This window comes from Megalops cyprinoides, chromosome 14 (genome assembly GCF_013368585.1).
Source record: "Megalops cyprinoides isolate fMegCyp1 chromosome 14, fMegCyp1.pri, whole genome shotgun sequence".
Classification (NCBI taxonomy): Eukaryota; Metazoa; Chordata; class Actinopteri; order Elopiformes; family Megalopidae; genus Megalops; species Megalops cyprinoides.
Window position 1 is genome coordinate 21,299,682 of NC_050596.1, and position 13,920 is coordinate 21,313,601.

At 39.6% G+C, this 13,920-nt stretch overlaps 1 protein-coding gene across 1 annotated transcript in view; it reads right to left on the bottom strand.

Moving 5' to 3' along the window:
• The window catches only part of LOC118788809 (low-density lipoprotein receptor-related protein 1B-like), a 358,625-nt gene that overhangs the window by 69,515 nt on the left and 275,190 nt on the right, over positions 1 to 13,920 (bottom strand). Inside the window, exons 50-56 of the mRNA XM_036544915.1 lie at positions 9,963 to 10,082; positions 8,390 to 8,518; positions 7,742 to 7,864; positions 6,767 to 6,907; positions 6,008 to 6,195; positions 2,984 to 3,167; positions 2,458 to 2,543 (exon numbers count right to left, since the gene is read on the bottom strand). Of these exons, the coding sequence (XP_036400808.1) occupies positions 2,458 to 2,543; positions 2,984 to 3,167; positions 6,008 to 6,195; positions 6,767 to 6,907; positions 7,742 to 7,864; positions 8,390 to 8,518; positions 9,963 to 10,082 (971 nt within the window). The remainder of the gene's footprint in view (positions 1 to 2,457; positions 2,544 to 2,983; positions 3,168 to 6,007; positions 6,196 to 6,766; positions 6,908 to 7,741; positions 7,865 to 8,389; positions 8,519 to 9,962; positions 10,083 to 13,920) is intronic.

The following is a 13,920-nucleotide window of genomic DNA, read 5'->3' on the forward strand; positions in this document are numbered from 1 at the left end:
AATAAATATTGTAGAAATTCTCAGTTAATGATGAGTTATACAATGGTCTGCAGCTTTGCACAGAACAACCTCGTATTTCTGTGGGCATAAATCCAGATGATCTGTAGACACGTACTGAAGTGCTAAATGAAGACTGAGGAGGAGAATTTTCCGACAATCCCTATGCAATTAACCAAATCTAAACAAACCGGTCCAATCAACAACTATAAAAATCTCATTTATCACTTCCTTTCGACATCAGGTGTTCATGGCACCCCACCTCCACCCAATCCCCCTGTTCTTTTCCCTGTTTATGATGTCCACATGAGTGGTCAACAACTTCAGCCCATGGCCAGGTGCAATCTCCTCCAGCTGCAGACTCCAGGCCAAATACAAGTACCACTACAACCACATCACACGCAACCTTCATTCTTTCACTGCATGGGAATTCATATCTCATGAATTTGTGTTGAAGTAGAGCCAAAAGTGTTTTGGAATACATATACCTGAGAGGTACTAGACAGCATTTTTGCTGATAAACCTCAGTGTGAACACTGAAACCAGGATTAGAGCATCTGTCTTTGCCCCCCATAAACTGTTTGGTCTTTCATGAAACCAGAATGAGGCAATGAGGCATCCGCCATGTCAAATTTTGTTCAAAAAGCATGGCTTCGTGCTTCTGAGATTAATATCGTGTTCATCATCTTAAGTGCAGAGGTAATGATTCATGAATGAGGGAAAAGTTGTTAATAGTTTCCATTACTGAGTTTTTAAAGGGCAGGGGTGACAGTAAACCTTATTATCACATGGTTGGAACTCCATCTTTTTGCTTTGTTAAAGTTCTGCCACATTTGCAGTTACATGCTAAGCCTGCCTGTCCCTGACTTGTTACAGAGCATAAAGATCACACTGACTCCAATTGGTATGTGAATTCAGTAGAAATGCATAAAAATGGAGCGTAGAACTGATTCTATGTCCACAACCAAAAGACAAACACTAAGAATGAGATCACCCTTCAGAATGTGGTTAAGATTCATGGCTCATGACTATAAATGTCTGCTACCACTGAACAGTCGGTAGCGACTCACATTATGATTACTCCCTAAAATACACAAAATAAAAATGTTACTTATTAAGTACTGTAATACCTACTAACAACTTCTGTATTTCTCATTGATGTGTGACTTGTTAATTCTGTATAAGGCATGAAAAGGAAACCATACAACAAACACCTGTTGCCGTCTTGTTAGGTGACATCTGATCAATTGAAATAAATTCACAGGAGAAAAAGAAATTGCAAACACTTGATCAGTAACCACCAAAATAAATTATTTAAAAGTTCAAAAGTTGTCAAGGCTATGGTTGAGCATAGAGTGGGAGAACAGTCTTAATTAATCTAGGCTATGACTGCATTCAGAAATGAATAGGTCCTTAACAGCGTGAGACACTTTGACTGCATACGACATGCAGAATACCGTGTCAGTGCTGTTCCACTTATGTGCTCTGTGTGATATCTCCGGAGAGCCCGCTGCTACTGAATGATTTAATTTCCCAAACCAGACCATTTAAATCACTGTGTGTAATGTGAGAGATTGAAGGAAATGAAATGTGTGCAACGCCCATGTATTTTTCAGCGGGCTTTAAAAGCCGTCCATGCCAATCTCCGGCTTTGTCGGCAAAAGTCGGGCCTTAAGCGGTTCTTACCCTGCAACGAGGTGAAATCCAGCTTGAACTGAACATTCCCATCAATTATTTAATGTCTCTTTTCGTTTAATGCTGGACATATTGTGTCTTGATGGATGCAAAGTGACACGAGCATATAATTACACTTCAGTATCTCATACCCTTAATTTAAATGGAGTACTTCAATAAACATAATGGTGATATGTCAAAGACACTGCCTTGGCAACATACTGCATCATGACAGATGTGCAATCAATTATTTTCTTTTCCCTTCAATTTTTATGAATCAGCGATAATGAACCTGGAAACTGCACTGTTGATGACACAATGTCAGGTACTTCAAGGGAAAAATTGGACTCACAAGGGAAAAAAGATCATTATCAAAGGACTGAAAGAATGATGACTAATTGCTTAAAGTTTGTGTTGTAGGCTTCATTTAAAAAACAGTGTTTGAACTTCAAAAACTACAAAGACGGTGCACTCATAATCACAACATTTAAATGTGAGTTTTTCAAGTTCTATGTCTATCTAAAAGAGACAAGGACACGCAAACATGTTACTCTTCAGAGTTCTTATGCACTTAAACATCGAGACAAATGTAAAGCAGACAGAACAGACCTTTCGACCAAAAGCATGCTATATACAGCACACCATCTGAGAGGAGAGACATGAAAGAAATACTGATTGATGTTTTGGGTCCGGTGTCTTTGTCTGACTCATGTAATGACATAAATTTGATGCCATTGAAACTAGGTTTAGAAACAAGCATTTGCTTTCAAGAATAAATTTCTTTACCTGTTTCAAAAGAGTGTAATTGGACCCGTCTACACTAATTTTACGTATCTCGTGATGGTCTGCAAGTATGAGGAAGGGCTCTTCAGCTAGAAAAGAGAAAGACAAAGTTATTTTTGCAAAATATAAAAATGAGTATTGGTTTCACAATGAACCACAGATGCTGCATATCAGCTAACTCCTGCACCTTCCTCCTGTGTCCCATTAAGCGCTGCTATTGTTTTGAGGTTAACCCCTCAAAATCCACTTCCTGTCTGGTGACATCTGGGTCTTTTGAACTGCCAGGCAATCACAAACACCCTTCCCCCATCACCTGGGTGTGTTAAGGCTCAAGGCACATGCTGATACCACATTCTTCATCACCTGACTCAGCCAATCAGAAGAGAAGGCTTGACATAACTGCCTGGTGATTCTGCAGTTGCCCGGATACCAGTGAGTGGATGCTGTGTATGGCGGCAGCAGGAGTAAAAAGAAGGGAAGTGGATGAAACATGTGAGAGACGTGCAGTGACGCAAACCTGAAAAAATACCTGAGAGAGACTTGCAGGTATTTGGATTGCTGGCTGGCGCTTCGTAGCCATCTGTGCACAGACACTTGTACGAGCCGTATGTGTTGATGCAGTGCTGGCTGCAGGGGAAGCTGGATGAACACTCATCAATGTCGACACAGGTTTTCCCATCATCCTTCAGCCGGAATCCTGGCCAACATTTGCACTGAGTATACAGACAAACAAATGGAAGGAATTTGTTTTGATTTCTTAACAGTTGTGCAGAATTGTACACACTGCCATTCAAAGAAAGAATATTACCTTTTCTAATCTCACTGAGGCAAACAAACACAATCCCATGCGTCTTTATAGTGTAATAGGCTAAACACAGTGAATAGTTACTATCCATCCTCTTCTTCAACTCCCTCAGTTAGTAGTAATGACTTTAGGAAGACCTTTGATTTTTAAAAAAATGATGACATTAAAGAGCTTATGCAAATTGAGTTCAGAATCTATTAATATTTCACATACACAACACTAATAATGCAGTTCACAGCTATAGTTAGCATGGATAGTCTTTTGGAACACGAACATGTTAAAGTTTTTCTCACCAATAGATCAGTCTGAGCTAACTAAAGTAATCACAAAGCCCAAATCATCTCTTTTTTATAGCCTATTCCTCCAAAGCCTGTTAAGCAACAACTATCGACCCTACGCCTATGAATATTGAATATAGGGAAGTCTCTTTCAAAAGGATTTGTCCCTGACTCTGTTGTGATGTTCTTAAGGGATATGTTAAGATGTGTTACTGAGATTTTTAATGAGGATCAATCAAAGAAATGAATGCAGACAAATAAACCTTGCAGGCAAGTCTTATTTAACTAACAACCTGCTGTTCCTGTTGTTCAGCTAATTAGTCAAAATGATGTGCAATTTGCCAATACAACCTTTATTCCAACACATTATGGCATCTTCAAACAGTTTATGTCACTATAATGCACATTTCTCAGGGAAACATAGAAAAATATAGTGGGAATAAATTAGAAAAAATCTGAAGTATCTGAGATCTGAGGCAGAGCAAAAGGAAATATGAGATTCTGACTTGAAACAGCTGTAACAACACTCTTTCGAGCGCAACAATTGGAGGTCATATTCCGGGTTTGACCTGAGAGTCCTTCTCTGATTCAAACCTGTGACCCAAAGGGCATCTACAAAGGGCCAATACGAACACACAAATACTCATTCAGTATAGAGAGTGCTGAAGAACACCTACACGACACTTTCATTTCTGTCTCTCTTCATTTCTTATTTTTTTTCTTCCTTCCTTTCTTTCCCTCAAAAATGCTGAAAGACCACAACAGCCTCCTGATGTGTTTTCATTCCTCTACTAAGTCTCAGACTACTAGTGTTTTCAAGCTGCTAGTTTCTTTACACTACGCTGTATACATGTACTCCATGTGGCTGGCCATCATGTGACCGGCTATCAGACAGCTTGCACAGACTAAATACTTATGTGAAATGCGTCTTAAATTCTGCATGAGCTTATTTTCAGGGATTTACCGGTTTCTAGAAAGTTCTGTGAAAATGGGTAGAATTTAATAAGCCTTTCCTCCACGTGTCCCTTGGGTGCTTGTTTACTCAGAATCAGTATTTATCACAGCGTAGAAAGAGGAAATAATTAGGAGTTAGGAGTTCTCCTTTATATTTTCTGTGCCCTTTTTGAAGATTTTCAGACCACTGCTGATACCTTTATCTTGGCAGGAAAAAACAAGGCCGTTACACCAATTTAAATGAAAATATTATTTCACTTAATATAAACCTGAATGATTATGATCATGATTTAAAAGCAAAAATAAGTCAGTGGAGGAGATATGTTTGTCCAGCATTGCATTACATGGTTAATTAAATGCCCAAAGTAATTCTCCTAAATATCAATAAACAACTAGTCCAAAACTCTGTGGAATGTTTTCGAAGCTCTCTGTCTAAGTCGTAGAATCAATATTGAGAAAGCTGGTCAACCTCTCATCAAGACCAAGGAATCAGCATTGAAAAGAAAAAAAAAAGAGTTTATCCGTAAAAAAAAATAAAAAAAAATTATATATATATATATATATTAAGAATATATTTCTGAGACTATATAGTATTAGAAATAAACTTAAAATATGTAAATGATTGCCATTTTGGTATATTAGAATATATTAATATATTTTAAATGTATTTGCAATATATCATTGGATAGAACAATTTGTCAATATAATACAATATATTTCATTTTCATCCAGTAAAAATGGATTGCAGCCTCATAGTGCATTTGCAATGCAACAATAGCACATCGTTCAGAGGTCAAAGGGCATAAATAAATTTCTGTAAATACCCTAATATTGTATATTGCACTGTTTTGCATTGATAAAAATGACATAAGATAGGATCAGGTGTGAATTTTAGTTTCAGTCGATACATTTTTGATCTTACGTAATCTGCAAAAAGATTATGAACAGGATGTCTACAGAAGAAGACATCATTTGGCAATGTGGACTGAATTTCGTGATTCAGACTTTGATAAATGTTAACACAGACCCAAAGCATCTTAGCAAATCACCAAAGCTCTGTAATCTCTTTAAAAATAATAACTGGGTCATCAAAGCCCAGTGAAACTAACCCTTGTAACAGGCTATCAACCTTCTGTTTAAAGCCAGAAACAATGGCATAAGAAGGGATCACTTTCCTTCTCAACTGAAATCTTATAAAATAATCTTTATGTTATTTATAAAATAAAATCTGTACTTCTTTGGGGAGTTTTAAATCAAGTAACAACTTATTTCTAAATTAATGAAGGTCGCATGTTGACAGTTTGTGAGTAGAAAGCAAGAAACAAAGGGAGAGTTCTGTGAGCCTGAGGTGATTTAGTGCAAAGTAAGTGTAAGATAAGAAAAATAATATATGGTAGTATGGGCTGTTTTGAGTTTTAGCACTAGCTTTTTAAAAACTAGCTTTAACCATGGCATCAGCATTGAGGAAGCTGCTCCCCATCATGTGAAAAACTGAAGTAGGGATCCTGGTTCGAACCTTGTATCCCACGGGGAGATCCTGGCACTCCTGAGTGCATCCGCTCACTCTGCGGTTTAGGCACTCATTCACATTGCAGTTGTACTCATCCGAACGGTCCCCACAGTCGTCCTTTTTGTCGCAGAGACTCCCGAGGGTGATGCAGCGCCCGTTGGCGCACATGAAGAAGGAGCCATTGCATAGGCTTTCTAAAGGCAGAGGGGAGGGAGAAACGGTTAAAGGGAGACACCACCCGCACCCTTGCTGCGTCTACACGGGTGGCTGGACGTGTTGCGCGAGCAGAAAGAGAATTCAATGCAGGTGGCTATACAGGGAATTAACCAGCTGGAAAATGGAACACACCTGTAGGCAATTTCTGCTTGCTAATTGCTGGCGAAAGGTTGTTATTCTGAAACGTACACTGTTGCTCCACAGTATCATTTCTGAATTTTAGTTCTGAATTTGTGTTGACCTTTTTCGCAACACACAAGCACCCCAAAGTCTGTTTATCACTGGCTTTAAAGCTTTTTTTCAGGCAAAATTCTTTCAAAAGCTGCTCAACACACATCGTTGTGTGAGCTATTCCTGTTCGTGCGTGTGTGCACATGTATGGGTCTGAGAGGGAAGAGTAAAAATAAAGGAACTCGATTCAAAAGTACACTCTGTTCTCAGACGAACATGATTCAATGAAGGGTAACAGAGTGGTAATCCTCAAAGAGAAATGTCTTTTTCCTCTCTGAATAACCCCTGTGAGCGAAGCCGGGAAGGACAGGACCTCACCTGCAGCTGAGCACTTTGGGTTCAGTGGGAGCTCGTCGGAGTGGTCCAGACAGTCGGGGTACCCGTCGCACTCCCACTGCGCGCTGAGCAGGCACCTCCCGTCTGCGCAACGGAACTCCCCCGAGCCACAGGAGCGGTACACTGTGCACAGCAACAAACAAGGCATTTAGCGCCACCCGGTACCAGCCCATGTGGTGTTTAGTGCTGCACAAAATAGCACACAAGGTGGTTAGTACAACAAAGAACATCATATGGGATGGTTCGAGCTGCGGAGGATAGCACATGAGGTGGTTAGCGTTGCAAAGAATAGCACACGAGGTGGTTCGGCCTGCAGAGAGTAGTACGTGAGGTGGTTAGCACTGCAAAGAACAGCACACCAGGTAGTTAGGGTGGCGATTCAGTACCAGCTTTGATCTGTTGATGAAAATTAATGACCTAATTATTTATTCAACACACATATATTCATTCTGAACTTTTTTTTTATCAAATTTATGTTATTCTTAGAAATGTGTCACCAATATCAAGCTATGTACCGTCACGTAATGCTTCCATTCAAAGCTGATTTCCATCTTAGGTTTGAGAATAATTTTGACCACGCTGATTGTATATTAGAATGATTAAACCTAGCATAGGTGTTTGACTGCATGTACCCAGTGTGTGTTTCAAGATGTATAAATTATGCTAATTATGCAAAATCACGTACCGGTATTTTTCACAAACAATGCGAGAAGTTCTTAAAAACAGCAGCTGTTACCAAGACAGCTGGCGTGAGGTTTCTTGGTGTTTGTTTTCATTCTGTGCTGTGTGCCACACAGAAAATGTGAGAACTCCGCACATCGATCATCAGTCACAACAAAGCCAGCGCAGATTGCGCTGGGGTCAATATACAAGCAGGCGCTGACAGAACAGAACTGAGAATAGGCACGTGACGCAGACGGAACTGGCACTCTGACAAACGTGATGAGGTCTACTTGCCACATTCAAGGGACTCGTCAGACCCGTCACCGCAGTCGTCGTCGTGGTCGCACACAAAGCGCTTGGGGATGCAGGCCTTGTTGCGGCACCGGAAGGCCTTCTCATCGCAGGTGTTGTTGGGTGCTGCAGTGGTATTGAGGGGGGGCACAAGAGCAATATTTTAGGAGCATGAAACCCCTGAACCAGAACGATTACGTATTAATCAGTTAATCAATCAACCAAACCACCTCTGTAGCAAGCTTAAGTGGCATCAGCTAAAAATGTTTAACATAAATCAGAGAGACCAAAATGTTTGTGCAGCAGCTCACCTGAGAGCATTTAGCACGTGTGAATAAGTTCCATTACGCTTTGAATGTTGTCACTTAAAGTGCTGCCTGTTTCACCTTCCCACTTGTTATCAAGGGGTAGCACTGCTTTATCCTGCACAGTAATAGACTGTGTTGTCATAGAGGAAACCTGTGAGTACAGATCAGTATAGAGTGTTTCGTTGTAGAGTGACATCATGGTATTAGGTTATGGAGACACGGATGCTGAAATATGAACTCACGTAGCTCTAGTCAACAACGCATTATGACTGCATGCTGAACAGAATTTAATAAGTGATGATACAGTAAGTAAAAAAAACGGGGTGCAGGCGGGTGACATTACCACAGCCGGCTGCAGAGAGCTCATCACTGCCATCGGGACAGTCCCTCTCTCCATCACAAAGCCAGCGTTTTGGTACACAGGCATAGGATCCAGGACAGTTGAACAGCCCAGGAGCACAAGTCACGGAGCCTGAAGGGTGGGAGTGGAACAATCATTCCATTTTACTTCAAATATAAGGCAACACTTTAATTGGTTGACCACATTAAGACCACAGTCAATTGACTTTAACAGAAAGAAAATGGCTTTTTAAGGACTGTTGAGCACATTACTGCATAGATCCTTACTTTATTTTTATTTCTTTACAATGTTTCTGATTTATTTTCAGTGAAGATGATGATAATTTTCTATGCTGTTAGTACATATTTATTTTGTAAGATAAAAGAGTATAAATAAAGTATAAATAAATCAAAGCTAAAGGAATTTGATTAAAGCAGTGGTCTGGATCCCTAAATGTATGTACACTAGAGTTCACATCACAGAGCTACAATCAGGGTGGCTGGTGAATGTCACTGGAATACAGTGGCAAAGTCTTTGACTGTTTGCCACTGCTTAATGATTCTGCAATGTAAAAGCAATTTCATTGCATTGGTCAGGAAGATTCCAACAGCCAAAAACCAGCCAATGCCATGTACCAGATGACAAAAGAGCTAATGAGTCTGCTGCAACGTACTATAGTGCTATCAGAAATTTGTGCACACACTCTGTATGTCTCACAATGTATGTCTTTATGTAAGACAGGAACAGAGGTTTCACAGGGTAACTAAGGACAGATAACAGATTCTTACTTCTGACACTTTCTTTAGATTACCGGAGAGAGACAGACATGCCGAATGACAGTAAACATGTGCTGGGATTGTTGGTGGAAAGCTCTTTTGTTAATTGGCACAAGACAGCTCTCATGTTAACTAACTACCAGGCTGAAAAACACAGGTAATAACTCAGGATCTTTGAAGGGCTGAGAAGTGCTATAAAAGATCCAATAGATAATAGCTTCCCTAGGCTGACAGAGTGAGGAGACTAACACTGCCAAGATTGTGTGGGCATGTGTGTGTGATTCAAAATCTCCCCTTTCCCTTCAATTACATTGTTCTTTTTTACCGAAATCCCCATTTTAAAATATTATTACATGTTCCATTAACAAATGCGGTAAGAGATTAGGCACTGCCAGATTCATGTATCAAAAGCAACACCTATTAAATGTAATGCTCATGTTTCTAAACCCTTTCAAGGCACTAACATATAAAGATATGCAGCTTAGAATGATATAAACCTCATTAATGTCACTCAAAACATTCAAATTACGCCAAAATGTCTGCAGTAGTCTGCTCTGACACCTTTTTGAAATACTGTTCTACACAATCTGCACAAGTCTGACACTTAACATCGAAAATATTCGCGTCTGTTCTTATAAATATGCTCTAGCTGTGTGTTTATTTCATAAATTCTAAATTAATTGTTCCTGCCACTTTTGATGCAAATGTATTTCTCATAATGAGAAGGGACGAGGACAGGGATGGGGCAAGTCTGCAACATAAATGATCTTCCTGTCAAAAGTGAATGCCAAAACAGCTACCACAGATCTCCTCGCTTTCGTCTACTCCGTCGCCGCAGTCGTCCTCTCCGTCACACAGCCACTGTTTAGCAATGCACTTGTTCTTGGAGCAGGCAAATTGGTTCCACAGGCAAGAGGAGTCTATGGGTGACAGAGGGGACGTGCAAGAATTCAGGAACAATCCAAGGACAGGCAAAACAATGGTAAGCGTGTTTCTCTTGTTTGACCTGTGATTCTCCACAAGAACCACAACTGGAGATTTGGCCTTGAAAGTGCTCAAGTTCTGAACTTGTGTTGTGCTGTGGTGCAGAGCATTGTTTTGGTGGTAAAATTACAGACTGTAAAAAAAATCATTCAGGTAGTCTCCCACAACAGGAATGTTGCAGTTCATAGGGAAGGAAAGGCAGCTGTACTCAAGATGATGAAGGACATTCAGGCATTCCTGCATTTTGAATGAAATGTTGCTGAACACACAAAAAGACATTTACACATTTCTGTTATTCTGCTCATTGTGTACATTCAAATGTGTAGACAATGCATTCTGGCAACATGTCTATAACTATCACATTCTGTACGCATTATATATACCTTATTGTTTAGCAGACACTCTTATCCAGACCAGCTTCATGGGTTACAATTTTTACATGTTATCCATTTATACAGCTGGATAGTTCTGGGTTAGGCACCTTGCCCAAGGGTACCCCAGCCGTGCCCCAGTGAGGAATCAAACTAACAACCTTTTGGCTATGAGCCCTCTTCCTTATCACTATGCTACACTGCCACCTCTAATCATATTGTATAAAAATTCAATGATCATAAACATGCATTTTTCAGTCAGGCTTTATGTGTGCTTTGTGTAATTGCACTTAATGCACAATGAATTATTCTTCGCATTCAGGATCTTGCACTGAAGAACTACCATTACAGCCATGACCACAGCTACACACATATTCACAGACCAATAATTACAAAGGCAGGACCTCTCTGGCTTATGCAAGTCCTTTTGAATTGAATACAAAAAAGTGTTAAAAATATCTCAGGCTCAGCAATACAGACAGGCCCTGCAAACACTGTCTGTAAGGTTTTGTGTTTGTACATTTGTTTGTTTGCCCCGTCCCATCGATTTTGCGTTGACACGGCGACTTTGTCCCCAAGGTGCCCAGTGTGCCTCGAGGAATCACTACCTCCGAGGTCAACTAAACCCGCCAGAGCATTTTGTCACTGTAAAGCACACATCACACTGAAGCTTGGAATCATCCGATAAATAGATAAATAAATAAGCTTTTAAATCAAGAACAAAAAAGCCCAACAAATAGCCCATCAAGGTCATCTCACCAGATCTGCATTGATATTCAGTTTGGGTGACCAAACCTCCAACCCCCAAGGGGTCTAACACTTTCCTTCCAGCGATTATGCACAAGACAGTCTGTGCTGGCTTTAAAAAGACTACAAAAGGGAGAGAGTGGGGATTCCCTCCAGGGGTTCAACCATTAAAGAAAAGAATCAGTTACAGCAGGAGAGAGGACTCATGGAACATGCTCACTAACATTCCTACACACCACAGTGACTTTTGTTAGAAGCACCAGAAAAGACTCAGGCTCTCTGAAGCTTCCTTTTCTTTTTATTTTGTCATTTTCAAATACGGAGAGAAGTACAAAAATGGATAGTTACAATTCTCCTTGATGTACCTATTGCGAATCTAAAAATGTTATTGGTGATTTTTCTCCTGATGCTGTACTGAGAAATTTAAATTTGAGAGAGGCCATGAGTTGTTTCTAGTCTGAGAAATTATGTTTTGACTAAATAATATCAGACCACCTCTACAAATCAGTGTGATGCATACCTGTATAAACAGTCATTTTTTCCTCTTCAGAATAATTGTTTTTCCATCTTATACATATCAAAAACTCTATTTGATGTCTGAGTCTAATTGCTAAGCTGTTACCTGTGCCATAGTATCACCAGAAACAGACACACAAACGTCCTCTGTATTTTCCTCTGTAGGAAAGCTATCCAGATTTCACATCCTTACAGCGAACAGGTATATCTCATAATCAGCTCTGACATTTTCTTTAGGTTACTGGAGGGAACATGACATTTTCTGATGAAATCCCCTAACAGTTTTTATTCATTGGCAGTTATTTCTCAATAACAAGGGCCTTTTTTATATGATAATTAACTCTGAGGTATGGGAATCTCCATACAAATTTGTCCTTTCAAAAGCAAGGGGAGGAAAAAAAAAGATTCTGAAAATCAAATGTAATTGGATGATCCTACTTGAAATGGTAAATGCATTCTATTACACACATTCCAAAAGGCCATATTCATAAACCTTTGTATCTCACCATTGTACCATATTCATAAGAGCAAAGGAGACTTTCTAATGTAGCCTTACCCTTTGATAATTAACAGAGCTAAGGATATACTGAAATTAACATCTGATGGCTATTGCATGGAATTCTTGCTATCGTATAGTTATTTTCTCTTTCATTACAATGTGGGAAGGAACACACACTCGCTCCAGCTCTGTTCTACCCCATGACAAAGCTGAGGGTTACTCCTCATGGAAAGCTGATGTTTTCTAGTTTTGAAGATATCTTTTGAACTTGTTCTCCATTAAAATACACCTGCCTTATACCCACAGAGAGCCTCATATCTTTCCACACTGCAGAGATAAATGCCTTCTCTCAGTGCTCCTCGTACACTTTGAAATGTGTTTGAAAAGTGGATGACTAATACATTTTCTTCCGTATTCTGAAAACCTAAAAATGCCAGGCATCGTCTCATGAAAGCATCATTTGATTTGACAATCAATTTTAATTTCCATATACTGCAGCATGTGAGCAGAACAGCTCCATTACATACCTTCCTTCCAATTGGAAAAATATTCACTTTGTCATGATATTTTCTCCATATTTGAACAAACATCAAGGCAAGCGTTGTGAAACGTGCTTCATCTTCATTGCTGGAGTAAAGTTCGCAAGGCTGATTGTGGGTGACTGTAATACCTCAAATGTCTACTTTGGAATGACACTACGGAACTAAAATTTTGGCAATGTGTCAATCACATCCTTATTATTACATTAGTACCTCATTATTGCATGGTATAACCACATGAAAAACAAACAAATCTAACAAAATACACATATATTTCTAGCCTGTTGCACGTGCCTGATTTCCAAAAGAGAAAAAAAAGTCTGCATTTTTATAATGATACTCTTCTTGTAAAGAATACCTGGCCATCACAGAGCAATCATCAACACTGCATCCTTTTGAGTTTAAACCAAGAGGCCCCGGTGTAATCTAACTGATGATATAAACCACCTTTAAGCATCAGAACAGGCAACTGAACCAGAAGGAGCTGACAACTACCGTGTTTATAGGCATAAGGGCAATGCAGGTTAAGTCGATTATTGTAATGTGTCTCCATATAACAATCATAGTCAAAATATTATTGATTACATAGTGAAAAGAGACAATGGAGCTCATAACATTCTCTCATTCTGTCACTTGTTATGGCTCTGGATGGCGATCGCCAACAGAATTCGAAACAGAGCATGAAACAAGAGGATAATCACTGAAACTGTATGAGTGCAATGAATATTCTCAAAAAATAATTATTCTTTCAGCAGTGTAACGTCACATTAGCCATGCCTGGCTCTGATATGCCCCTCAACTCAGCACAAGATGCGTGTGATTAGTTTGATCCTGCTGGGAATGTATGATTTAAATGCAAAACTCCAGTGATTCAAAAGTTCACCTGCACAGTCGGGGTCTGTTTAACCTTGAAACTAGAGTGCCACACATGACAGACAAGTGAGTATGCGGCATTACATGTCCAAACCGATTCTTACATAGCAGTCTGAGAGAGCAGACAAAAAAAAAAAAAAACGCTCCAGATATACCACAGAGAATTTAGCAGTAGCATTTCCTATGCTGTGCACATTGCTCACAATCTTCAAGGAGTGTTTTCTTTTAA